The sequence below is a fragment of the Calypte anna genome, chromosome 7, assembly GCF_003957555.1.
Source record: "Calypte anna isolate BGI_N300 chromosome 7, bCalAnn1_v1.p, whole genome shotgun sequence".
Taxonomy (NCBI): domain Eukaryota; kingdom Metazoa; phylum Chordata; class Aves; order Apodiformes; family Trochilidae; genus Calypte; species Calypte anna.
The window spans coordinates 12691950-12716255 of record NC_044253.1 but is presented as its reverse complement, the minus strand read 5'-3'; the positions used below and the strand labels follow the sequence as shown (position 1 = coordinate 12716255).

At 38.1% G+C, this 24306-nt stretch overlaps 1 protein-coding gene across 2 annotated transcripts in view; it reads left to right on the top strand.

The window, feature by feature from the left end:
* Window positions 1-24306, top strand: part of EPB41L5 (erythrocyte membrane protein band 4.1 like 5) — a 57765-nt gene that overhangs the window by 11042 nt on the left and 22417 nt on the right. For both annotated transcript variants that reach the window (XM_030454401.1, XM_030454400.1), the window contains exons 4-16: window positions 4556-4598; window positions 5722-5800; window positions 8309-8353; window positions 8668-8720; window positions 11365-11485; window positions 11905-11992; window positions 12617-12705; window positions 14059-14128; window positions 14827-14996; window positions 16137-16243; window positions 16899-16926; window positions 19260-19302; window positions 20346-20461. In XM_030454401.1, the coding sequence (XP_030310261.1) occupies window positions 4556-4598; window positions 5722-5800; window positions 8309-8353; window positions 8668-8720; window positions 11365-11485; window positions 11905-11992; window positions 12617-12705; window positions 14059-14128; window positions 14827-14996; window positions 16137-16243; window positions 16899-16926; window positions 19260-19302; window positions 20346-20461 (1052 nt within the window). The remainder of the gene's footprint in view (window positions 1-4555; window positions 4599-5721; window positions 5801-8308; window positions 8354-8667; window positions 8721-11364; window positions 11486-11904; window positions 11993-12616; window positions 12706-14058; window positions 14129-14826; window positions 14997-16136; window positions 16244-16898; window positions 16927-19259; window positions 19303-20345; window positions 20462-24306) is intronic.

The following is a 24306-nucleotide window of genomic DNA, read 5'->3' as shown; positions in this document are numbered from 1 at the left end:
CTGCATTCACTTATCCCAACAGTCCTAGGTGGACAGAAATTACTTTTCCTACTGTGTATGTCAAGCTTACTTGTTTGATGTATGATCTAATGATTTGTGTGTTTCAAGTGAGAATTATTTCATGGTTAGGATGGCAAGAGTGGAAGCACAGACTGTTGCTACTGAGCTGGATACTGGAACTGTTTGAGGTCAGCGTACAAAATGCAGGCAATGACATACATTCCTTTAGTTCTGTTAGAAGAACAGTTTGAGAGTGGCATCCAAATTGTTACAGCTTTGTACAATGGCAAAAAACTCCCCTAGCTTGAATCTGTGAAAGAAGTTGACAGCTTCGGATGCAGTGTTACCCACCCCAAATCAAAGCACACTTATGACCTGATGGCTTCTTTTCACAACTGTTGTGGTGTAGTTTATTTTTAACTTGTAATTGTAGAGATTATTCTCTACAATTCGAGTTCAGCATCAGAAAATAATTCCTGTTCAGCATCTGAAGCGAGTTTAATGGCTAGTGGGAGCAGCTGCTGCTGGGCTGCAGTTTCCAGTAGTGAAAGTGCTCTTGAACCTCATGCAGAACAGAGACATTTAACATAAAGAAGAAAAAGAGTTTAACAGAGGGATGTCATTCAGAACCATGCATACCTCCTAGCAACAGAAATAGACCACAGCCCATTGCAGAGCATTTTATATTTGTAAAAATTGTGTTTGCTGTGTTAAGTATGTGCAGTCTAGCATGTGGAATACTGATACTCCATTGCTTTTACTTTTTGCTTCTGGAAAAAAACCTGTACATTTTAGGTATCCTAACTCAGTTTCCTGCCATGTGGTTTCTGAAGTTTTTCCATGTGCCTCTTAAGATCTCATAAGATTTCTCATTGGGATAGTTGTAACTGGGAAAACTATGTGTATGGTAAACTTTTCTTCTCTTACTGTTAGCAATGACATAATTTCACCTTGAAATAGATAAATAGGATTTAATCTTTTGTGCCTGAGCAGTGGCTCATGGCTTTCTTTAGTCCAGAAAAGTGTTACTTCCAGTCCAGACAGCACCTCATCGGGTGTTTGTTACTGCACAATCTATCAGGTACCAGAGATTTCAAAGCTATTTTGCACCTCTTTTTAAGTATGTGTGACTGAAAAGAGGCAGAGGAGAGATAACAATCTGTTTAAACGGGACTTTAATAATACACTCTGTATAACAAAGCAGAAAAGATTACATTTTGCCAGAAGAGCTGAACACTACAGCCAGAGATAATTGCTTTAAGAAATGAGGAATATCATGGCAGCCATCCTCATAAAGAGGACATGGCACATTCTAGCAGAAACCCAATCTGCATCTGGAAACAAAGGCAGAGACTAATCAAGTGACCTGTCAAAGATTATTCAGATCTGTTAAATAAACAGTGTTAGAATCCAGTCCTTTACTGTGGACTGAATTGTCCCATGATTCCAAAGGAGATAATCTTTCTGCTGTCCAATTTAAGTGTATTGCCTGACTAGTTGCACCTGATGATATCAAAACTCTGGCAGACTGGCAACATATACTTAAGTTAAAAATTGGTAAATTCTTCACTTGTTTTAACTACAAGTAAGTTTTCAATAGATGAATTTTCAACAACTGAAGGAGAGGTATTTTTTTTCTTTTGAGCTACTGAGCTGCATACTAATTAGGTGTTTGAATTTAATACAGATAATACAAACTTTTCTTGACATCTTGGAGTTTAGGATTTAAATACTAGCTTCCTTAGGGAAGTTTTTGAAACAACTTGTGAAGTGATAGAATCATCGTTTGCATGTGAGCTGCAAGTCAGGAATAGTTCTCCCCTTTCCCCCAAAGTAACAGGCAGGAGATGGAAGTTAGTTATTTGCAAGGTTGTCCACCGTTCATCAGGCCTGATCTGGCAGCCAAGGGAACAGCTATTGTTAATTTGAATTACTTGGATTCAGGCTGACAATGAATAGCACAGCATGTCCAGTGACACAAAAGATGAAGGTTGTTGTTGTTAACTTGGGCTGTTTGGATTCCCCTCTAGCAACGCAGGATTGGTGTTTTTAGAAAGGAGGCACTGAACCCTTCATGTGTGGCAAATTTCTGATTCTAGCAGGCTGCAAGCATCAAATACATGATGTTCCTGATGGAGTTGTGCAACACATCAGTTTGTTAACTGGCAGTTTTATCTAATGTAACACTTAATGGTGAAAATCATTTGTATAGCATTGCATTAAGTATGCACCTATTATTTCCATAAATTGTGGGAGCAGTTTTAGCCTTGCTGCCTTACCAAAAAACCCCTTGTACTACCTTTTTATAATGTTGCTATTGTGTAGGGTGTGGGTTTTTTCTTTTATGGTGATGGGTTTTTCTGGTAGTTTGGTTTTGTTTGTTTGCTTTGTGGCTTTTTTGTGTGTAGTTTGGGTTTTTTGTGGTTGTTTTTTTTGTTGTTCTTTTGGTTTGGGGTTTTTTTGTGTCTTCTGGTGTTGTTAATTTCTGAACCAGCAAAATATTTGAGAAAGAACTTCAGTTCTCTATACAATCTGTTGTTCATAATGCTTTTTGTTTAGCAAACTTATCTCTAAATATCTCAGCAGTAGACTGGGCTGAGCAAACTCTCATCAAAATGTAAACTTCTTGCCAGGTCCACTTGAATTCCATTTTAATCACTTGGAATAAATCTTAAGTTTCCTGACGTCTCTGTGTGTCCATATGTGTGTTGGTTTGGGGCCTTTTTTTTTTTTTCTCTCCATTTAAAAGCAGTTCTGATTCTCTTCTTCCCTGCACACCCTGACTATTCAGGAGTTCTCTAGGCAGTGGTGGTAGGAGCCGAACAGAGTAAACATTATCAGTGCCTGTCGCGGGCCTCCCAGTTCGTGGAATGTGTAGGAGATGAGAGAAAACAGGAGGGAGACTGAAGCAGGGGTGCACAGCCAGTCCAGCAGCCTGGGAATGGCTCCCTTAGCCATTCCTCTATCTTGCAAGCCTCCAAATGGTTGTTTGTATGTTTTTATGGTGGAGGAAAGAGTCAGTAAATTCTCTTCAGCAAGTTTATGGAATAGGAAGAGAGATTATAGAATTTCCTTTGGGAAAAAAGAAAAATTGCTTGGCTCTGCTTTGCTGGTAGTGTAAGCAAAGTTGACATAAATATTTGCTTCATGCTTCCTTAAACTTCCCTCTTTGTATTAGAAATCTATTAGCTAGCTTTCAAAGAGCTTTCAAAAAGCTACTTAGTTTTAATAGCTAAGGGGAGCATTGCCTGCTCTGTGCAGAGCTGCAGTAGATGTTCGGGTTGTTCTGGTACACCCATCCCTGCACACCCTGGCTGTGGTACAGGCTGGCTTTACACCTCTCTGCAGCAGGCAGGGCTGCTCTGGAGGCAGGAATGTGTTTGCACTTGGCAGTGCAACCTGAAAATACCGGTTCTGGCTCACACCCCTGTTGCTTTCCTGCCCTCGGTGGAGGCCCACTCTGAACTGCTGGCAGGTGGCTTAAGGGAAGGAATGTTGCTAATTCACCTGTGCTTGTTGCAAGGTGGCATTTGGGATTGACTGGGCGAGGTGGTGCTCCCTGGGCATTGTGAACCGGGCAGGACATGGTGTGCTGGGGGGTTTGACCTGGCTGTTGAGTCAGTGCAGGTCTGGTGAAGAGGATGCTGTGTTCACTGTCCAACTGGAGCATCTCTTTTGGAGGAGGGAGCTGTTCTCTCTGCACAGTGTTTGGAAGGACTTCACCAGTAGCTGTATGTTAGATTTCCAGCTTTATCTTTCATTTCTGCTATAAACTCTCCAGCAATGGAAATATAAGAAATTATCTTAGGCGGAACAGCATATACTTGTAGGTGTTTCTCTTACCCTGTCGTCTATAGCTTATTTTTTCACATGCTGTTGTACACAGTGTAAGTGTAGCCATTATTTTGGCTTCTAGTATGTAGCTTATAATTAGCATTAATAGGTGAGGCAGTGATTTCTGTCCTCCCATGTGACAATTGCTAAAATGTCTCCTGTGAGTAGATTTTGAAGAATTAGGTAGAGTTTTCCCTTATGTTCAAGACATAGACAGCTTTGCTGTTTTTACACTTGAGTCATCTACAGAAAATGCCTGAAAGCCAACAAATGTTTATTTTGTCTCTCCCCTTACACCCCAAGAAAACACCACACACAACTGAGTGCCAGACTCTCTCACTATAATTTATGCCTCTCTGGCACATTGTCACTGGGTGACCTAATAACTTTTGAATTAAGTGTTTGTTTGTTTGGACAGGATGAAAATTTTAGTAATTAAAATGGTTTGTCAGTACATTTAAAAAAAAATTAGATAATGCTTTCATAAAGATTATTTCTAAGGTACTACATGAAGTTTCTGTTCAAAATTGATATTTTGAATGAAAGGATCTTTGAGCACTGCGAAAGCTGAGAATTATGAAAGATTTGGACTAGATTGTTTCAACTAGATACTTGTTATTCCAGTATGGTCTTTATTAATGTTTATGATTTTTTTTTCCTTTTTCATTCTTTTTGTGAGATTTTTGTATCAGTAATTCAATGAAAGTTATTTCTTTTTCAGCATTGGCTGGACAACACAAAAAGCATTAAAAAGCAAGTTAAAAGTAAGTGTCCTTTCCATTTTCTCTTGGGATCTGATATAGAACAAACAGAAGGCACAGAAAGTTGAAATGGGTGTGTGGAGGGGGGAAGTGTCCAGTGAGTGATAAGACTCGGTGACAAAAGCCCGGCATGGTGCTGCTGATTGTTTAATGACCTCTTCCCTCTGGAGCTCATATTACTTCAGTCTAATGTCCTTAATTAAACATGTTAGAGACTCATTAGTTATCGTTTCAGTGGAGTCAAAAGAGCTGAAGATACTATAGTGTTATAGATCATTATCCACCCTAGGAAAACTTGTCTTGGAGCCTCCATCCCTTGGGGCAATCCTGAATGCCCAAATCTGGGTTTGGTCCACCTGGTCCTTACCTGCTGCAGAAGGGTTTGTGTGGCCTGGTTGTTTCAGTGGTGCATGCTTGAGTAAGCTGTGGCATCGGCTGATTTTTGTTTAGCAGCTTCCTTGCTCTCCAATGTGGGAAGTCTTCAGGGGTTCGTGGTGCTGTGCTAATACAACATGTTTTGGAAGCACTGAGAGGGAGAAAATTCCTCCTGTCAGATGCAAGAATCAGCAGAGCACTGCATATTTTTAAAGATCTGTTAATCCATCCTTTTGCTGAATTAACTCTTTGGTTTCCAGAAAGGATTATTTTTTCCACAGGGAGGGTCTGTTAAATCCCCTTGAAATAGGTCTACACTTCTATGGAATAGAGGTCAGAGTTGTCAGCAGTGGGTATTTCCCAGGGCCCTGAGAAGGTGTTATAGAGACCCAAGAGTTCCCCATGGTTTGGTGAACTTCAGAACTGAGATGCACAGCTTTCTTTATGGATGTTGTTCTTAAATATAGGGATTAACCTAGATTTGTGTGCTCTTGGCTAGACAAATCAACTTAATGTGATACAACTGTTGGATTAACTTGTAACATATAAAATTATTTTGTACAAAAATTTAAGTATCCTTTCACTCTAATGTTTTTCATTCATTTCCCTGTCACAAAGGAATTCCTGCCTTAAGACTTTGTGTTAGGACAGAGCCAATTTCAGTCAAGTTTTGTGATGCAATACTGTGTAATAAAAAAATTGTCTCCTCCAGTAACTGTTACTGCTATCTTGAATGAATTCTGCTTTGCAGTTGGCCCACCCTATTGTCTGCATTTTCGTGTAAAGTTTTATTCATCAGAGCCCAACAACCTACGGGAAGAGCTAACGAGGTAAGAGGGATTTTGCATGGGAAGAGATACTCAAATAAGGCCAGGAAAAAGTTTTTGTGATATTAAGACAGTTACATGATATTTTGGAGAATTCTTAAGAGGTGCTTGCTTTTTGTAAGTGTTTGTAATGTTGCCCTCATGAAATAAACGAGCTCTAATAGTAAATTATATATTTATTTACTATATTTCTTGTTGCGCCATTTTTTGTCAGGTGATTTGGGTAACTGATCTGAGTATCTTAAACACAGTGGACAGAGGTTTTTACTGAAAAGAACAGATACAATTTCTCTTTTCTTCTTCAACTGGATTTAATTTATTCTGTATGCAGTCATTCTGTCTCTTTAGGCAGAAAAACTTTGAATTGCAAGTTCAAGCTTCTCTTTAAATAAGTCCAGTTAATGTAACTCATTCTGTGGTCCTTGCAGATCTTATGTAAATGGAAAATAGTCTTTACCACGTTGAGATGTGGATTGACAGTACTCTATGTATAGGATTGTAGTATCAGGTGAGCTGCAGTTTCTCTTGATTAAAGCATTTCACAAATCCGTTCATAATGCTGCATTTCATGTGAGACTGTGGCATACTTGGGGTGCTTTGAAAGAGAATACAGCCTACCATCTGTCAGAATTATGAATCTGTTGTAAAAGGCAATGTTTATTTGTGTTGTCTCCATTGCTGATCATAACTTTTGGAGAGAAGATGAAGCTGTTATGTTTCATGTTAGCTGTAGGCATTCAGTATCTTCAGCCATTTGTAGGAGCATGAGGTACATTTGTTTGTTGTTCAGGTTTATGTCTGTGCAGATCTTTGATCCAAATCCCTAGGAGCGCTATCAGGAAGATTATAGTAGCATTACCCCTTACAGCCATATGTACCCTGTTGTGCCACTTCATACTTGCATGTGTTAACATAATGTTGTAACTGCTATTTAATACTTCCTGGCTGATCTGGGAAGAATGTTTTACCTCCTCATTCGTGTTCCTGAATAAATATTTAACAGTCTTTAAAAATAGTAACCATAAGCAAAATTCAGCCTACATCTGTGTCTACCTCTACAGAACATTTTCATCTCCTCTGAATTCTTCCGGTCAGACCTTGCTATACAGGTTTTAGCATGGCAGACTTGAAACCTGAGGGCTTTTAAACCCTGTCTGGCTGTTCAGCTAATCCCAGGGAACAGGAGAGCAACAGGACTTTGTCTAAGAGAATTCTATGCCTTAAAGAAGCAGTGGGAAGGAGAGCTCTGGGGCACAGGTGTCACTAGCAGGGCTTTCCGAGGGTTCCACCTTCTTTGTGTGACAGGACAGACACCCAGCTGCAGCCCCTTGTCAGCTTCCACAGCTGCAGCTTGCTCACAGTTTCTGCCAGCTTCCAACCAGATGCCACCAGTCAGAGGTCATTTAACACAGCCTGAGCACAGGAAGTATACTGGAATTGTTTGCAAGTGTTATGTGACTGATAAGCACAGACTGGTCACACCCACTGTACACTGGAGGCCTGTGCTCATTCTTTTGGTATCTAGGGTCAATACCTAACAAACTTATTCCCAATGTAGGAGCCAGTGTTCAAAAGGCTTTGTATAATAAATGATTTGGAAGAGTATATGTGGATTTGCAAGCAACCTGTGTGAAAAATGCCTGCATCTGTTTCATGTATAGGAGTTCAAGGAAACACAAGGCACATGCTGAAACAGAAACATCGTCTTTAGCTTTGTGAATAATGCTTTTGTGTTTCTGTAGTAGAATTAAAACTAGAGACCAACATGGGTGCCAGAATTTTAGCTGATGAGGGTACTTCTTCTCTTGTTAAAGGAAAGCAATTTACCATAAGGGAACAGGAGGGCTGCTCTTTGTGGGTATTGGATCTGGAAGGATTGATGTTGTACACCAAAGCTTTGTATTCAATGTTTGCCCAATTTCTAAGCAAAAAGAGTCCTGAATAAGCAAAATGGTGAAGAAAAGCTGGCTCTAAAGTGTAAACAAGTTGAAAAGGCTGCAGTCTATTGGGTTTTGGGTTTTGTTTTTTGTTTTTTTTTTTGGTCGATTTGCAGTCAGCTTTCTGGCTTAGATTTTAACTAAGCAACCTATATTACTAACATTTATTTTTAAGAGATGCTAAAATATTCATTATCTTATGAGGTTCGTATGCCTATGAATAATGTAGAAAATGCAGAAGATGCAAGTTGTGCTTTGCCCAAGTAGGATCAGAAGAGAAAGAAATGAAGCTTACTTCAGTGCCCCATGTCTTTTCCTGTGCAACTCTGTAGTTCAGCTTGTCACAACTTCCAGTTTTGGGTTTACTTCAACTGAAATGTGTGCAAAGCAGACAAACCCATCTGGTAAAGCATTGAATGATCACAATTCGGGCTTTTCAGTCTTGAAAACCCATCTAAAGAGTAGAAAATGGTTTTGTCAGACTCTAGCTTCCTCTTACTGGCTGACTGACACTTTAGAACTATTAATCAATAGTTCTTTATAATAAAATAGATCTTTTTACTTAATCCTACAGGTATTTATTTGTCCTGCAGCTAAAACTGGATATTCTTAGTGGAAAGTAAGTATTACCAATAAACAACTTCTAAAAACAATCACTATGTGTTTAACGTAAGATTTTTAAAATTATTTTGATAATTAATAGGTTTTGCTAAGTAATGTAAATTTTTTTCCCCTCAATGTTTTCTGTGCTCAGGAAAATGCTTTCTATGCATAAGTAGTAGCAGAAGAAGAATGCTTAAATAATGTAGTGCTTATCTCTTGTTAATTTGCTGAAAATCTACTAGTCCTTTCTCACTTTCTTACCCTAAACATTTGAGCTGTCTGCTAAATAGTGTGAGCTAAATTTTTAACAAAGCATTTCTCTTATGGCAGGCTGGAATGTCCTTTTGACACAGCCGTCCAGTTGGCAGCTTATAACATGCAAGGTGAGTAGGTGCCAGTGTGGAAGGATGAATTTGCATGAACAGCTTCTTAGTCTGCCCTTATTTCTTGTATCCAGAAAATAGGTTCTGTCCAGATGCTAGCCAGTGTGAAAACAGCTATTTCTGATTGTAATTTTGCTGAGACTGTATATAGATAATTAATTTATTTATCAGGAAAACAAACAAGGAGTTCTGAACATAAGCAGCTTTGCCCTAAACTTGATTTTTAAGGTGCTTGTTTGCAAACCTACCCACTTTCACACATGACAAGAGATTTGCAGTCTCTCTGAATTGCTTTGATGTAGAAACAGGGTTCACTTTTTTTATCCTGTAGTTTCTGACATGAGTGGTTTATTTTTTTGTAGAAATCAGGTGCAAAATAATTTTGGTTCTGCACTCATTGAAAATTTCTGTATATAAAACCATCAGCAGCTTGTTTGTAGAAGTACATTAGTGCCCCATGTCTCATGATTGTACTTGAATGTTTATGGTCGAACTGCAGCTGTTGGTATTTTAAATCCTTCTTCAGCCAAAAAGGTGACATTCTGTATTTTTTTTCTCAAATATGCAGCACTGTGCTTGAGTCATCTGACGCTCTTATTAATTAATGTCTTTGGCTTTTGATTCCAGCTGAGGCTCCAGCATCCAGGGCTCCTCTGAGAGGAGGTCTGACCTTCAGTTGCTGGCATAGGTTGTACATCACTGATATTCATGGCCAGTGTCTTCTGTGGTCTATATGAGGGTGTGATCCTAAACCACAAAATGGGACAAATGTGAAGTTTGCTGTCATTTCAAGCAGGAGACCTAATGGAAGAGCACAGGCCTGGAGCTTTAGAATTGCCCACTAGAGTAGGCTTTTGGCTCCTTATTAGAGAGGGTGGCTGGGTGGCCCTGTTCAGCCCAGTTCATAAGTCTAAAAAACATCCCAGAACCTCTGCTTTAAAGTTGTTGCACAGTCTTCTGATGAAGATGGAATTTGGAGATGTGCCATGCATTTGTGCCAAGCAAAGTCTTTGCACAGCATTCATCTTGGAAACAAATGCACTGTTGTGTTTACATTGTAGGAATTAGGTAGCAGGGATAAGTCACTAAAATTCTTTCTCTTAATGAGATTTTCCAAAACACATCTTGTTCTTCAGGTAGGAACTACTCATGGCCCTGGTCATGTGCAGGTATAGAGAGCTGGGATTAAACTGTAAACAGCCTTTTCAGCCTGCTCTTTTGTGTGGAAGGAAAACAGAATACATTCCATAGTTAAAAATATTAGCATTGTTAGAGCCTTAAGATACGGGTTCAGTGGATAAGTTTTTGGAATGACAAAGTGATCTAATTAGACCATATAACCATTGCTGCTTGTGCTCATCTTTTCTTTCTGTTCCCAACAATGAAGCCTGTAGCAGGGCTTTAATCTTGCTGTCTGACAGCTGTGTACCTTTATGTAAATTACCTGGAACCTAACCTAGTTTTGACAGCATTCCTTTCAGCAGAGACAGGCATTTTAGTGGGAGTAGATTATTATAGAACTGCAGGCTTCCTCAGTCAGCATTAAAATAAAATAAAAAGAAAGAAGGTGGTGAGAAGACTATTATTTTTCTTTTATTTTATTTTTCTTTTCTTTCAGTGTTCAGTGTTTATACCTATAGAATACTGTGCCTATTTCACTCTTCCTAATCTTCCCAAAGATGTCACAATTTTTTTTTGCTACATCTGTAGTTTGTTTTTTCAGACAGTGCAATTATTGGCCTGTATCAAACACCGAAGTTTCAAGTTACAGAATTATTCCTAATTTTGGGGGTATGAGCTGAGCATCAATAAGTCATTCTATATCACTGGATGGAGGAAATGCGTAGTGACTCTGAAAATCAGGATATTATTTAATGTAAAGGTTTCTAACTGTGAGCTTCTGCATTTTAGGCCTACATCAGTCTTTAAAAGTTGGACTTGCTTTAGCATCTGTGAAGTAAAAGGATTTGTGCTTTTGATGTGGCACACCTATTCACTAGTGTGTGCCATTTGGGTCTCTAAACAACATCTCTTACTACCCCTGTTGAGCATGCAGCAGTGGACTAGATGAGCCATTTGACTGACCCAATAGAACATTTATTATGTTCATAGATCAAAAGGAGACAAAAAAATAACAGCTGAATGTTTATGCAGTAACATAAAGGAATTTTAGCAGGACAGAGGTATTTATAGTTGTGAAACTAGAAACTGACTTTTAGAATGGACAAATATTTTTATGCCAAGTGTCAGAACTGTGCTTACTTTTTACAAATCTCAATAGATTTTGTTGTCGTAACAAGATAAAATTGAACTTAAGTCAACTGGTATCTCAGTAGAGACTGAGTTAAATGATGACCTTCAAAGGTTTCTGAAGGAAAACATTTAAGTTTCACGGTTGTTTATAATTTTCATTTATAGGAAGCTTGTTAACCAATTTGTCAGTAGCACTTTGTAAAAATTAATGTGAAGCTTTTGTGCAGACAAGACCATTTGTTCAGACACTTCAAATATTGGGAGAACTGGGGGATATGGGGAAACACAAGAAGTTCAGTATTTTACATTAACTGGGAGAGTACACAAAGGTTCTTGTTAGTACCCAGTGTGTATACTTGGAATGTTGCTTGACTATGCTGTTCTTTCGTAGCTGAACTTGGAGACTATGATCCTGCTGAACATGTCCCTGAACTGGTGTCTGAGTTCAGGTTTGTTCCCACTCAGACTGAAGAGATGGAACTAGCCATTTTTGACAAGTGGAAAGAATGCAGGTACTATATCTTCCAGTACATGCTAACCATCCATTGCAGTGGTTTTTCTGTGAAGAGATAAATAAAAGATGCTGCTGACACTTTGTCTTGCTCAGAAATTACAATTCTGATATTGTTGTCATATTTTGTAAGAGCATATAATGTGAAAAGTGAAGCTTTCTTGAGTAAAACTTTTGAAATTATACCTTCCTGAGTAAATGATGATGTTACAGAATCTTGAAATGCAGTTATTTTTGCTGCAGCACTGTCAGATTAAAACTTAGAGAAGTGACCTTGATGTTCATGAAAGTGAACAAATGTCAGCATTGTTTAAGTTTTCCAGAAACTCATAGGAATTTCTTATCCTCTGTACTCAAATACCAGTTTTTCCTTTCTGTGCTTTTTCAGGCAACTACCTAACAGCAAAATATTTTTTTCAGGGGGCAAACACCAGCACAGGCTGAAACTAACTACTTAAACAAAGCTAAGTGGCTGGAAATGTATGGTGTAGACATGCACATAGTCAAGGTATGTTTAACCACAGCATGGTGACCTTTGGAAATGACAATGTTAGCTTTGTCCCACATTTCAGCACTGGTTTTGCTTTGGGGGCAGGGGGAATTAATATTATACTCATCCAAATGGTGTAACAAGTGATCTGGCTTTGCATCAACATTCTACTTTATAGTCTACTTTCTAGGAGGTATAATGTGAGTCAAAGTGTAACTGCTCTGCATTAAATCTGTGATTGGTGTGACAAGATGTACTATTGTTTGTATGTAGACTAAGCTATGTCAAAATCCTAGCAATTAAATTAATATTGGCTGGGGTCCAGTTAGCTACCAGCTGAAAAAGTACAGGTAAAATAGGTCTCCTATGGAGAGGGGAGTGCAGAGATCTGCACAAAGTGGTCCTTGTTACACAGACAAATCAAGAAACTTTGATTTTCCACTTCAGTCAGTCTTATTGAAGTTCTGCAAACTAGAGAAAAAAATATAAGATCAATAAAACACAGGATTTCTGTTGTAAAAAAAATAAGCAAATATGAGTTTAATTGTAACACTGGGCAAATAAACTACATTAATCACCAGAGTAATTGGGATAAAGGGTCAAACACCAAAATGAACATGATCTTTATTTTGTGGCAATTAGGCAAGAGATGGCAATGATTACAGCCTGGGACTAACACCTACAGGAGTTCTTGTCTTTGAAGGAGACACCAAGATTGGTTTGTTTTTCTGGTAAGATTTCTGATTATATGTTAAAATATATTTTGGACTTTATTTTGCAATAGTAAAAAAAATATTTGAGTAATGAGAGCACTATACAAGGTACCTGTGCAAGTATTCTGTAGCCTGTGAGTGTTTTCATGGTTTCCAAAAACATTCTTTCTTCTTTTAGCATTCTTAGTTGGTATGTTAATGGGCTGTATGTGGAACATACTAGAGGCAAGCAAAAGATGGAATAACTATGAGATAGGTTGGTTTTTTTGGTTTGGTTATGGGTGTTTTGTTGTTTTGTTTTTTAATCATATGTTTTGCATTCAGATATTCAGATTGCTTCAGATATAGAATATGTACTCAGTGAAGTGAAGCTTCTTCAGGTGTTCTAGATGCAGGTGTTTTTGTCTGAGAGTTGAGCCTTACAGTTGAAAAACAGGCAGAAACAGGAGTAGAAGTGGAGTTTTACATGTAATCTGGGCAGGCTTTTCATTAAGAAAATGTCTGTTTGTGCCTAGTAGAAGGCAGAAATATCCCTTTCTGCCCATCAATAAGGACTAATTAAACACAAAGAACCACCTTCTGCCAAACCATATCTATATATAGTCAGGAGAGATATAGAGCTTCCTATAGTTTTTGTATGAGCATATGCTTCTCTATCTTTCAGGTACCCGAATAACATGGTTACCCCATGGTTTCTTATAAGGATTCTGATGAATTTTTGCAGGGCTTTCCAATGCATAAGACATGAGATAGAGAACCTTCTAGCCTAGTCCAATTTTATAACTTCTCAGAAAACCACTCGAGTTGCAGCAGAAATGTTTTCTGTGTCTTGTCTCTCCAGTGCCAGTTCTGGGTATCTTTTTGGCAGGCAGGGGGTAAAGTGGTTGCATTTTTGTGTCATGTCATGTTCATGTTTGCTCTTTGGCTCTTGGAATTTCCTGCAAGAGTCCTCATAAGGACTGATTTGTTGTATGTTGTACAGTGATTTACATTTCTTTAATAAAGCAGAATGAGTTTGGCCTGCCTTTGTGACTTTCCAGCTTCAGTTTTGTGAGCTGTGGAAAAGTAGGCAAGCAGGAATGCTTGGGTGGAGTTTGATTTAGTTCAGGTAATTACTATATAAAGTTCTGATAGAATTATCTCTCTAGAGGTTGCTGACTTCTTATCTTTAAGGTTTACAATTCAATGTTAAATTTTGAAGTAATACATAGAATCCACAGTATAACCAAACCCAACCCAACTGCACAAACTTAAAAAACACACAAAAACAGAAAAAAAAAAAAAACTTGGTAGAGAGGCTTAGACCATAATGTTGAGCATACCTCTGAATTACTACGAGTTACTTAACCTACCTTTCTGTTCATCTTGTAGGCCAAAGATAACAAGGCTTGACTTCAAGAAGAACAAACTCACTCTAGTTGTTGTTGAAGATGATGAACAGGTAGATAACTATGTGTTTAGTTACATGTCAGTGTTAATGTACAGTACTAATTTACATACTTTTGATCTCTCTTTAAATTTTGAGAATTAACATGAATGCTTTTTAAGATTTTTGGTTGTGAATTGGGGAGGAGACGAATGAAAAGGGACTTAAGTATAAAATAAATGTGGTCTTTTTTCCTCACCCTGTTTTTAAAATGGACCTTGTGAAATGATCCTAGTGTAGACCACATTATTTGGAAACAGTGTACATTGTACAAAGAAATTTTAGAAAAGGCTAGGTAGCACATTTAGTGGAATGAATTCCTTAAACAGGTGCCAGAATTGTTCCCTTGGGAAGAAATTGCTCGGAGCAGACATTATAAAAATGTGAGCATTGGTAATTTGAGATCAGATTTGGAAGTGAGACCATGTTAGCCTCATTGAGAAGGACCTTCCTATGTTAATGATGTCTTTAATTTGTTCTTACTCAGAGGTTTGACTTGTTAAATAGAAGGGCTGTAGCCCTTTTTCAGCTTCATCTAATGGAGCAGCAGCTCACTAAAGCTTTTGAAAATCTTTTTTTAAACATTTTCTGCTTTAAATATTTTTTACCATATATTTCAGTATTCAGAAAAACCCAAATTGCCCTTGATTTGCATTGAATTGTAGCTTATTCAAGCACCTTGTAAATTGTCAGTGTGCTTTGTGTGCTTTAAGGGAAAGGAGCAGGAGCACACTTTTGTCTTTAGACTGGATCATCCCAAAGCCTGCAAACACCTGTGGAAATGTGCAGTGGAACATCACGCCTTCTTCCGGCTCCGAGGTCCTGTCCAAAAAAGCTCCAGCCGCTCGGGCTTCATTAGGTTAGGATCCCGGTTCCGATACAGGTCAGTGTCATCCGCCATCTAGCACATATCTTCTGTCATTTCTTGATTCTCCTGGATCATGAGTGGAAACAGGAGAGAGCTTGGTATTGGTTCACCTAGGACATGTAGAGCGATGGAACTTGAGAGGTGAGCAAGTTGCATTATTGGTTTTGTTAAATCATGTGGATTTAACAATGTATTTATCTTTAGGTGATTTTGGTCTGTACAGTAAGAAACCAAAGATTTCTCAAGGTTTATGTTCCCTATATAACATATATAGGATACCGTGTTTAATAGATTACTCTATCTTGAACATTCACCCTTTTAAAAATGGATGCTTGGCTTGCACAGCTGAGGACACTGCAAGCCTTTGATGCCTGAGTTCCTGACTGAGTGATACTAGGACTTAGCCAGCCCACAATAATGGCTATTTCCATGTCAGACACTACATATGCATGTAACAGAGATCCAGGTGGCACCAGGTCCCAGATGAATCTGCAGGATGCTGTCAGTTTCTTCACCAGTGTTGGTGAGAACATGTGCAAGGGGATGGGTTGTGACCTGGAGGCAGAAGGCATACACTTTGCTGCTGTTTCCAGCAGCTTGAGCAAAGCCCTCTAGTCTGCTTCAGAAAGGGTCAGTGGTACAAAGGAAGCAGCAGAACATGAGGCTGCTACTGCTTTGATGGCAGAGTCTGGCCAAATTGCAGAGAAAAGACTTGCCTGGAGCAACAGCATCTGTTCCAGAGATGCTGTTTTACAGTCCTGTTACCCCTTTTCTTTATGACCTTTGGCAACATGCCTTAAGCTTTGCTCTTTCCTAGAATTTTCAACCTCAAAAGCGTGACCACAACAGAAATACACAAAGTAAATGTGCTTTTTCAGCAACTTAATGTTTAAGGAGTCATTGCTTCAGCTCTGAGTCTTGCAGCAATGGCATGAAGATTAGGATGTCTGTAAAACTCTATCCATGTTTTATGAAAGGCTTCCTGAGGTATTAAGTTTTGGATTTTAAAAAAAACAAAAAGCAAACCACTAAAATTAGTTAATTAAATAAATTATTTAAAATAGAAATGTGATGTTTTGATGGGCAGTGTCCATATTTTTGCTATTAAAAGTGATTTATTTTATTGTTTTTTTTACTTTTTGATGGCATTCTTAGTGGGAAAACAGAATACCAAACTACCAAGACCAACAAAGCCAGGAGATCAGCATCCTTTGAAAGAAGACCCAGCAAGAGATATTCAAGACGAACACTACAAATGAAAGGTAAATTATTATTGACATTCCTCTTTGAGAAGTAAAATCCACTGTGAGACTTAAGTAATTATACCTTTTAAAGGCAGTGTAGGATTTTTTCTGTAGCTATTTGCCTTCCTCTTGAATTTTCAAAATTAGGTTTTGTTTGACTCTTTGGGGAGGCCACATGTATTTGTCAGAAGAAGATTGTCTAGCTTACCTAGCAGGTAAAACACCCACAAGTATTGCACAATAGACTTCTGAATGAAGATGGAAAACTTGGACCCAGGAAACAGTGATATATTAATGATAATATTTGAAATTCATTAATCAAGTTTGAAATTTTTGACACTAAATTTTTTTTGTTGCTCTTCAGAGGCACACTCTGTTGTCACAACCCAAGGCCTTTTCACGACTCTTACATAGGTCAAGCATAACCCCCATGCACACTTTCAGATACCTGCTTAAATCCAATTCTTTTGTTTGCTCTCAAATATTTTTTTGTTTATTTTTTAAATTTAGAATGTTGTTTGTCACACATTATATACGTGGGATACGTGCAGCTTTTGGTCCTTTAGTTGCCTACTTTTAGGCTGTGGTAAACTGTTTTCATTAATAATATATAATATTTAACTGTTAATCTAATTACAAATTAAATTTTAATTACCACTTTCTGTTTTTGCAGCACATACTGCTAAACTTGAAGAAACAAGGTAAGATGCATTCCTGTATTTAAATTTCTCTTTGATGTTTGCCATCTGTGCTTGAGCACGTGTATGCAGAAGGAGGTTATTAGTTAAATGTAGAGTGCCTTAACCTCTTAATTGTGGTTTTGCTGTGGGTTTTGTTTGTTTGCTTTACATAACACCGGCTGTTCAAAGCAAAGCTCCTGTGTTGCTGTCATACTGCATCTTTTGCTAAACCTGCATACTAGCAGATGAAGAGGTTTGTTTATGACTGGCTATGATTCTTGTTGGATATGAGCTGTTAAGTGTGCTGACATGTCAAGAGATCAGGTAAAAGCAAGTGAGGAGCTCTCCTTTCAGACCTGCCTGCTCTGGCTAAGTGACTGATACATCATCAAGAAGTTCAGAGACAGGAAAATTACAGTAAAATAAGTGTTTGCAATATTTTGATGGTTGTATATTCTGTACTATTAATGTTTCTAGATTAATACTAAATTACTTGTGTTCACCAATTTAGAGTGGGGCCTTTTGGTTCTTTACTTCTTTACTTAGAGTCTTTCTGCATGTGTAGGTTTGTACTTACTGTTGCAGTGTGAAATTCCCACATGAATCCAAGCCATAGAGTCTTCATACCCTTCCTTGAGGGAAGAGAGGAGATCAGGCTAAAAATTATTACCTGATAGCAACAGAACCAGGGTCACTCAGTTTTGCTTTCTGTCCATCACCAAATTGTTTTTAAAAAGCAGGTACTCATAGATGATAAGCGTCATGACAGAGAGGGGCTGGGTAAAAAATGTCAAAACATTTCAGAACAAGAATGTTAATACCTCCATGTGCTTGCTGTTTGTGTAGCAGCAGGGTTGATTCTTACATGAGAGGGGAAGTCTAGGAAGCGTGAGGACAAGGCTGCAGTTACTGTGGTGGGGGTCTCTCTATTTGCAACCTTCAATATTGTAATTTATTTTTTTTTAAAGTGAAATGAGGAAGTACTCTTCAACACTGGATGTCATTTAAATGCTTAGAGAACCTTAGCATGCAAAACATGACTGCCTGATTAATTAGCACTCTTGTCATGCTGTGTTGTCATGGCCTTTGAGTTTCATGCTGCTTAGGTCATTCTGAGAGTGGGAAGAGAAACTTCATGTGCAGTTTCTCCTTCTGATAAGCCAGGAGTCTTCTGATCTGCACCTAGGTGTGGCACTGTTATGTTGGTCTCCAGAACAATCTATGCCATTTCTGAAACTCTACACTGGAGAGTTGCTAATTGAAATACTTCATGAAAGATGTATGCAGTTTCCCTCTTTGGTGTTAACTCAGCACAAGGGAATGTACTACCCAGAAGGCATTCCTGAATATTTCTGTTAAAGGTGAGCTGTTTTGTGGTAACCTCCACAGCCTCTCAATCAAGTTTTGTGAAGTTGGGAAACAGACAAGGAGCAGCTTGTTTGGTGGAACACATTATGGTGTTCAAGTAAAATAATTCTAAAGAAACACTGAAATAGATACAGAAATCTATTTGAATTGTCAGCTTGCCAGGTTGAATAGCTATTTTTCAGACTGTAAATCAAGAGATCAATGGGTCGTAGAAGACTGAAAACATGTTTTTTTAAGATCAGATGTCTGGAAAAAGGTTTTCTTTGCAAGAGATTGATAATATTTAGTTCTTGTCATGTTTAACGCTTTTAAGTCTATTGAAAATGTAAAATGTTGCCTTGTGCAAATTCAGAAATAATCAGAAATAAGGATATGGGTCTTATTTAATGTATTTAATAAATGAAATATAAAATTGTTATTAATGCTGTGTTAATGCTGTACACGTAATTTTTGAGTGTCTGCTTGTAAGATTAAAGCAGTAATTCAGTCCATTAGAGGTTGTGTGCAGAAGAAACTAGAGATTTTTTCTGTTAAACTTTGAGATATGCAACTTCAAATCAGAAGAATCCTAGTTATGGAGCAAACACAGTATCTACAGCATCTGAGTTTTCAACGATGTTACATTTTGCTAGATGTTTAACTGAAACTATATTGGGTTTGCTCTCAAAAGTGCCCCACCTTACTGCTGAATTAGGCATACTTTTGAAGCTCAACTGGTTTAGGAAAGGATGAGGAGAAACCAGATGAACTACAGACCAACTACAGCTTGAGTAAAGAAAAATAATGTGATATCTGTAGTTACATAGCTGCCTAGAATAGGGCAGCTGACCTAATACAAGTCTTTTAAGTTTTCTTTTGCACACAGTGAAGTACTTTGCAAAGATCTTTGTTAGGCTTTGTATTTCTTTCTGAAAATCCTTGTAGTTCTGCTAGTCTGCAGAAAGTTTGCTGATCTGTTGTTGATTTAAATTCTTTTTGTCTTTCAGTACTGCAAACCACGCTGTTAACAACCAAACCAATGGATCACAGGTAAGGACTATTATTCTTTTTGAAGTCAGTTTTCATGTATTTCAACGTATTTGAGAATTTCATTATTAGTTCTTAAAATCCAGTGACTGACAAATTGAAACTTACAAATGGTTAGTTAACAATATACCAAGAAATTACTACTTACTTATGAGGAAGATAATAGCTTAATTTAACTAGAATAAGGAAGATTACCCCATTCCCCAGTACTGTGGAAACAAGGCTATTCACAGATACAGATTTTCATAGGTACATGGAATACCTGTCTGTGAGAGTTATGCAAAGCATATTAATTCTGTGTTGAGTTCTGGTTACAGTGTTCTTTTCTCTGAAAGAGAGGAAGGCATCTGTAAACTGAAGAGTCTTTTTTTATGAAAAATTTACTTCTTTGAGTTTGATAAAGAAATCAGAGACACTAGCCCCTCAGTACTTGTACACAGAGTACCTTGTTTCATTGAAAAGGCATGTAAGTGTCAGGCAGCTCTTTCTGAGTATCAAAAAAAACAGGACTTGGAATTTGAAAAGACCCTCTTTGCCTCTCTGGAGTATTTCAGATGTAGGGTGCAACAGAAAGGGTCACACACTGGTGGAAACAGGAATGTGATTTTAGAAAGACAAAACTCAACTGATACATAGATGGCTGTTCTGCCAAGCCTCTTGCCTTCCATGCAAATGGACTTAATTTTTTTCAGGAGCAGTTGTGTTTCAAGTGGCAATTCAAAGATCTGCAACTCAAAGGTGCAGTTGTTATTGCAAAGTTGCTTATCAAAGGGGAGTTTCACTGCAGGAATTTAAAAAGAACACAGCAGGACAGCTTTTTACAGAAATCTTTGAGCGGCCTTGGATTTGTTGTGATCCCAGTACTGTCTGCAGTATTGGAAAAGGCTTGGCATAGGTGTCAAGTGCTGTGGAAGTAACTAAAGGCAAGAGCATTGCTTTAGTTTTGTGCTTAAAGAGAAGTGGTGATCTGTTTTGTTAAGTGCCATGTGTCATCACTTTGCTAATGTTTGTTTAGTAACTTACTTGTTTATATTTTGTCTCCTAAGAGCTGGAATGCAAAGCCAAACCTACCTGTCCTAACAGCCATTCCTTCTGCCCCTGTCTTGGTGGAAATAGAAAACCTCCCAAGGAGCCCAGGAGCCAGCCAGCAAGACAAGAAGTGGTATGTTCTGCTTTGCTGGGAAAATGGATTTTTCTTGCTTCTGCATTATTCAAGTGGCTGTTTCTTTCTCTGCACTTCAGTTAGCTATCATCATTATATCTTTAACATGAGTTGACAGTCAATTTAGTGATGGTGCAGCTGATTTGTTGCTGTGAATGTAGTGTTGGGAGGTGAGAACAACAAAATAAGTCACTTCCAACCAGAAGAAAATTTCCTATGGGGCTGAAGAAATTATTAAATCGGGAACAGCATTTTCAAGTCTTGGAGAAAGCTGGGTCCTCCCAGTTTGCCATAATATTCCTTCTAACCCTTTTCTTGGTATCAGGGGGCCCACAGACTTAACTTGACCCTTAACAAAATGCAGAACCTTGTAAACTTGTATCATTGTGAATCTCTTGAACATTTTGAAATGAGAAAGCTGATTTTTGTTACTGTCTTGGGGACAATAGGAGCTTGAGGAAAATTACATAAACTGAAGATAAGAGCTTTGATTTAATGTAATCAGAGTATTTGTTTTATGGATTGGACGCATCTCAAAAAACAATGATTTTTTTTAAGATAAATATACATGTAATATATCTTAAAGTAACTCTAGATTGCAAAGCTATTTCAAAACCAAAATTATGTTTATCAGCCCCTTACTTATGCACACATTGTCTCAGCTTTTTCAGCACTTGTGCATTTAGAGTTAGCATGGATTAGCCTAGAAGAGTAAATAATGGAATGGAGCTGGACGCACAAAAGCTCTTATCCTAAGCAGTTTTAGCCCTCAAGGGGAAAGAACCTTCTCCTGTTCTCAGGCATATGAACTTATTTTGCTTCGGTGTCTCTTAAAAGTAGGTAATATCCATTTCCAACAGTTCCATTACAAATGTACTTTAATAAATCTTATTGATGAAAGACTTTTAATATTATGGGCTTTGGGTTATAAATGGGGGATGGTAATTCTGCTTTATGCCTTGCGTTTTAATGATGTTTCAATCAGAACATATGATCAATGCTGTTTTTCTTTCTTTTGCCCTTGATTTGTCTAGTATCTGAAATCTGTGCTTGTCTATGGTGAGATCCTGTTGATCGCTCGATTCCTTCCGTGGTGGTGGGTGAAAGGTGGTGGTTTCTTTATTCTTCAGCATTCTCAATATAGTTTTGGTTTTATTCTTTTGATCTAATTGCAAGATGCCTTCTGGGAACTGATATTTCCTTTGTTGGAAGTGTTTGACTCTTGCTCCAAACAGCTCTTCTTGGGTATCTGATTTGTGCTGGCATTCTTGCTGGTATTTGCCAGCCTTCTGTTGGTTATTGAAGTTCTGCTGCTTTTGTTCAGAAGCAGAGAGGACTCTTTAGCCAATCTGTTTGAGTTTTGGTCTTGGTATACCTGTTTTAGGATTAGGAACTTGAGCCTATCTGTATTAACATTGTCTAGGAACTTAAGCTTCCATGCCAGCTGCTGCAGGATGTAGCCTTTCTATGGAAGAGTGGGAGTAAATGTAAAACATACCTGCATGTAACCCAAAACAGTATGCAAAAAGGAAACAAGCTTCTTGGCAACTGATGCAATTGAGTCAAGAGTGCAATGCTTGTACTGCCTGTGTGTTATGTTTCTTAGAGATGTGTCATAATTATTAGAGACAGTTGTCTTCTGGCAAGGAGGTTTTTAATGTGTTCATTGGAAACACTACTGCCTGTAAGAAAGGGCAAATCCAGCTGTAGGAAGAAGACAACAGTTTGGAGCTGAGTCAGCAATTGGGCTTCATTCTGGCTTCCTAGATGGGAAGTGGGGTTAGGTTAATGTAATTGCCAGAACATCCATATTTGTGGTGGGGGCTGACACTTGCCAAATGCGTCTCCAGGTCTTGGTGTCTCAGTGCTGCTAACAAGATCTCTTCTCAACTGCTACTGTCTTTAATTGGCCTGTTTCTGCATGAGTTATCTTTGCTTTCTGTCAGAAAAATAGTCTCCTTTTAGAGAGAGTTTGCCAAAGATTGCTGAGAACACCAAAATCCTTTGGACTGGGGATTTTGTAGATGTTTAGATTGTGAAGGGGTTTAGAAGTAAGGTCCCGACCTCAGAGTTCCTGTACTCAGGCTTGGCAGATGCCTGTATTGGCTACCTCACAGCTTAGATCCCTTCCTAATGTCAATGTTTCCTTTAATTTATAATGTTAATGCTGCAGCTGCCAAAAGCAATTGTGCCAGCCTGTAGAAAGCACTTTGCCAAATAGGAAGGGTTTTTTAATTATTATTATTTTAATTTTGCTCCATTCCTGTAAAACTGCCAGTACAGGAAAACTGTACTGGTCTGCATAGTCTGAGAATGTCCTGGAATATTGGCTGAAAGGCTGAGAAGTCTAAAACACAATCAATGTCTTTCTAACTCTGGTTTGTTCTCAAGAAGCTGTTTCTGTGTCAAGATAGGACAGGAGACACAGGTCTACAAATTTTTTGCATTGTTGTGGAAAATATAGGGCCTTTTTTTTTTTTTTTTTTTTTTTTTGCCTGTCAGTGGATGCAGCTTTTACATAACTGTTTACATTAAGGTGAAAATAATATAATCGATGTTGAGGATTGGAGCCTTCAGTATTTACCCATCACTTTCTCAGCATATTTCACAAAACAAATAAAACTCTGAATTTACACATGGGTGACCTTTACATAAATCCTCTCTCTTTTCTAAAGGAGGACTATCTCTGGGCATTAATAATTTACTGCTGTTGTGAATCCTGCATGCTTTTCTGCTTCCCTGCCTTAACATGTGTCATCTCCAGCTCCTGCACTGGCTGCTTGGCTGTTCTGGCAGGGCTGGGAGTGTTAAACCAGGCTTTCTGGAACATGAGAAGGTGGAATTTGAGCTGGGGGATGAACAACAAGAACTTTTCCACTTGGTTTAGATTTGGGTCACTAAATAAAAGAATTTTACATTAGCTGAAGGAACATGCTTGTTTTAGGGATTTCCTTGCTTCAGTAGTTAATGAGAGCCTTTTTCCAAGCACTTTTTTTGATACCTGACTGTACTTCACCTCAGCCTCTCCCAAAACATATCAGTGAAGGATCCTAGCACAGGACAAACAATGAATATTTGTCCATTTTTTTAAGTCTCTTAAAATTTAACTGGTTTAGTAAATTGCTTATCTCTAATGCTTTGGAGATGCTTGTGCCTTAAACCCTTACAGTTTTCTAGCTAAGGGCTTCCAAATAAAAACGTTTTACAAGAGACTCTTTAAAGTGATGAATGTTCTCCCCTGCTCCTCCTTCTAGCTTTTGGAGAACTTTATTCCATCTGCAGTGTAAACTATCTGTGATTGTGCACAGCACACCTGCAGTTCCTGTAGGTTTGACTTTGAGAATTCAAAATTTAAAATTTATGAACCACTCTGCCTATGCATATGCAAAATTAGAAAGCAGGGTTGTCACTTTTTTAAAAAAAATGGTTCTTTTTCCAAATTACGTTTTTATGTTAGTCAAGTTATTGCTAATCACCTTCTTCTGTAGTACTTAATCCCTTAGATATATTGTGAATTATTTGTATACACTCTGCTGTTTGCTCCTGCACAGTAAAGCTCTTCCCTTTGAGTTTCTGTTTCCTCCTTTTTTTTTTTTTTTAACTTTTAAAAAATCTACACTTTCCCCTGACACTTTGAAAATTGGTGTTGCTTACAGATGCCTGTTTCAGGTGTACATTTAAAGCTGCCACTTAAACTCTTCCAGTTTCCTGCAAATAATATGGGCTTGAATACTTGAGATGTCTTTGTCTCTATCACATTATTTTTGTCTCATCTGTAAAATATGCATGGTTCTTGCTCAGTTTTGTGAAGTGCTTTGAAAAATTAAGTGCTTTTCATTTATTAT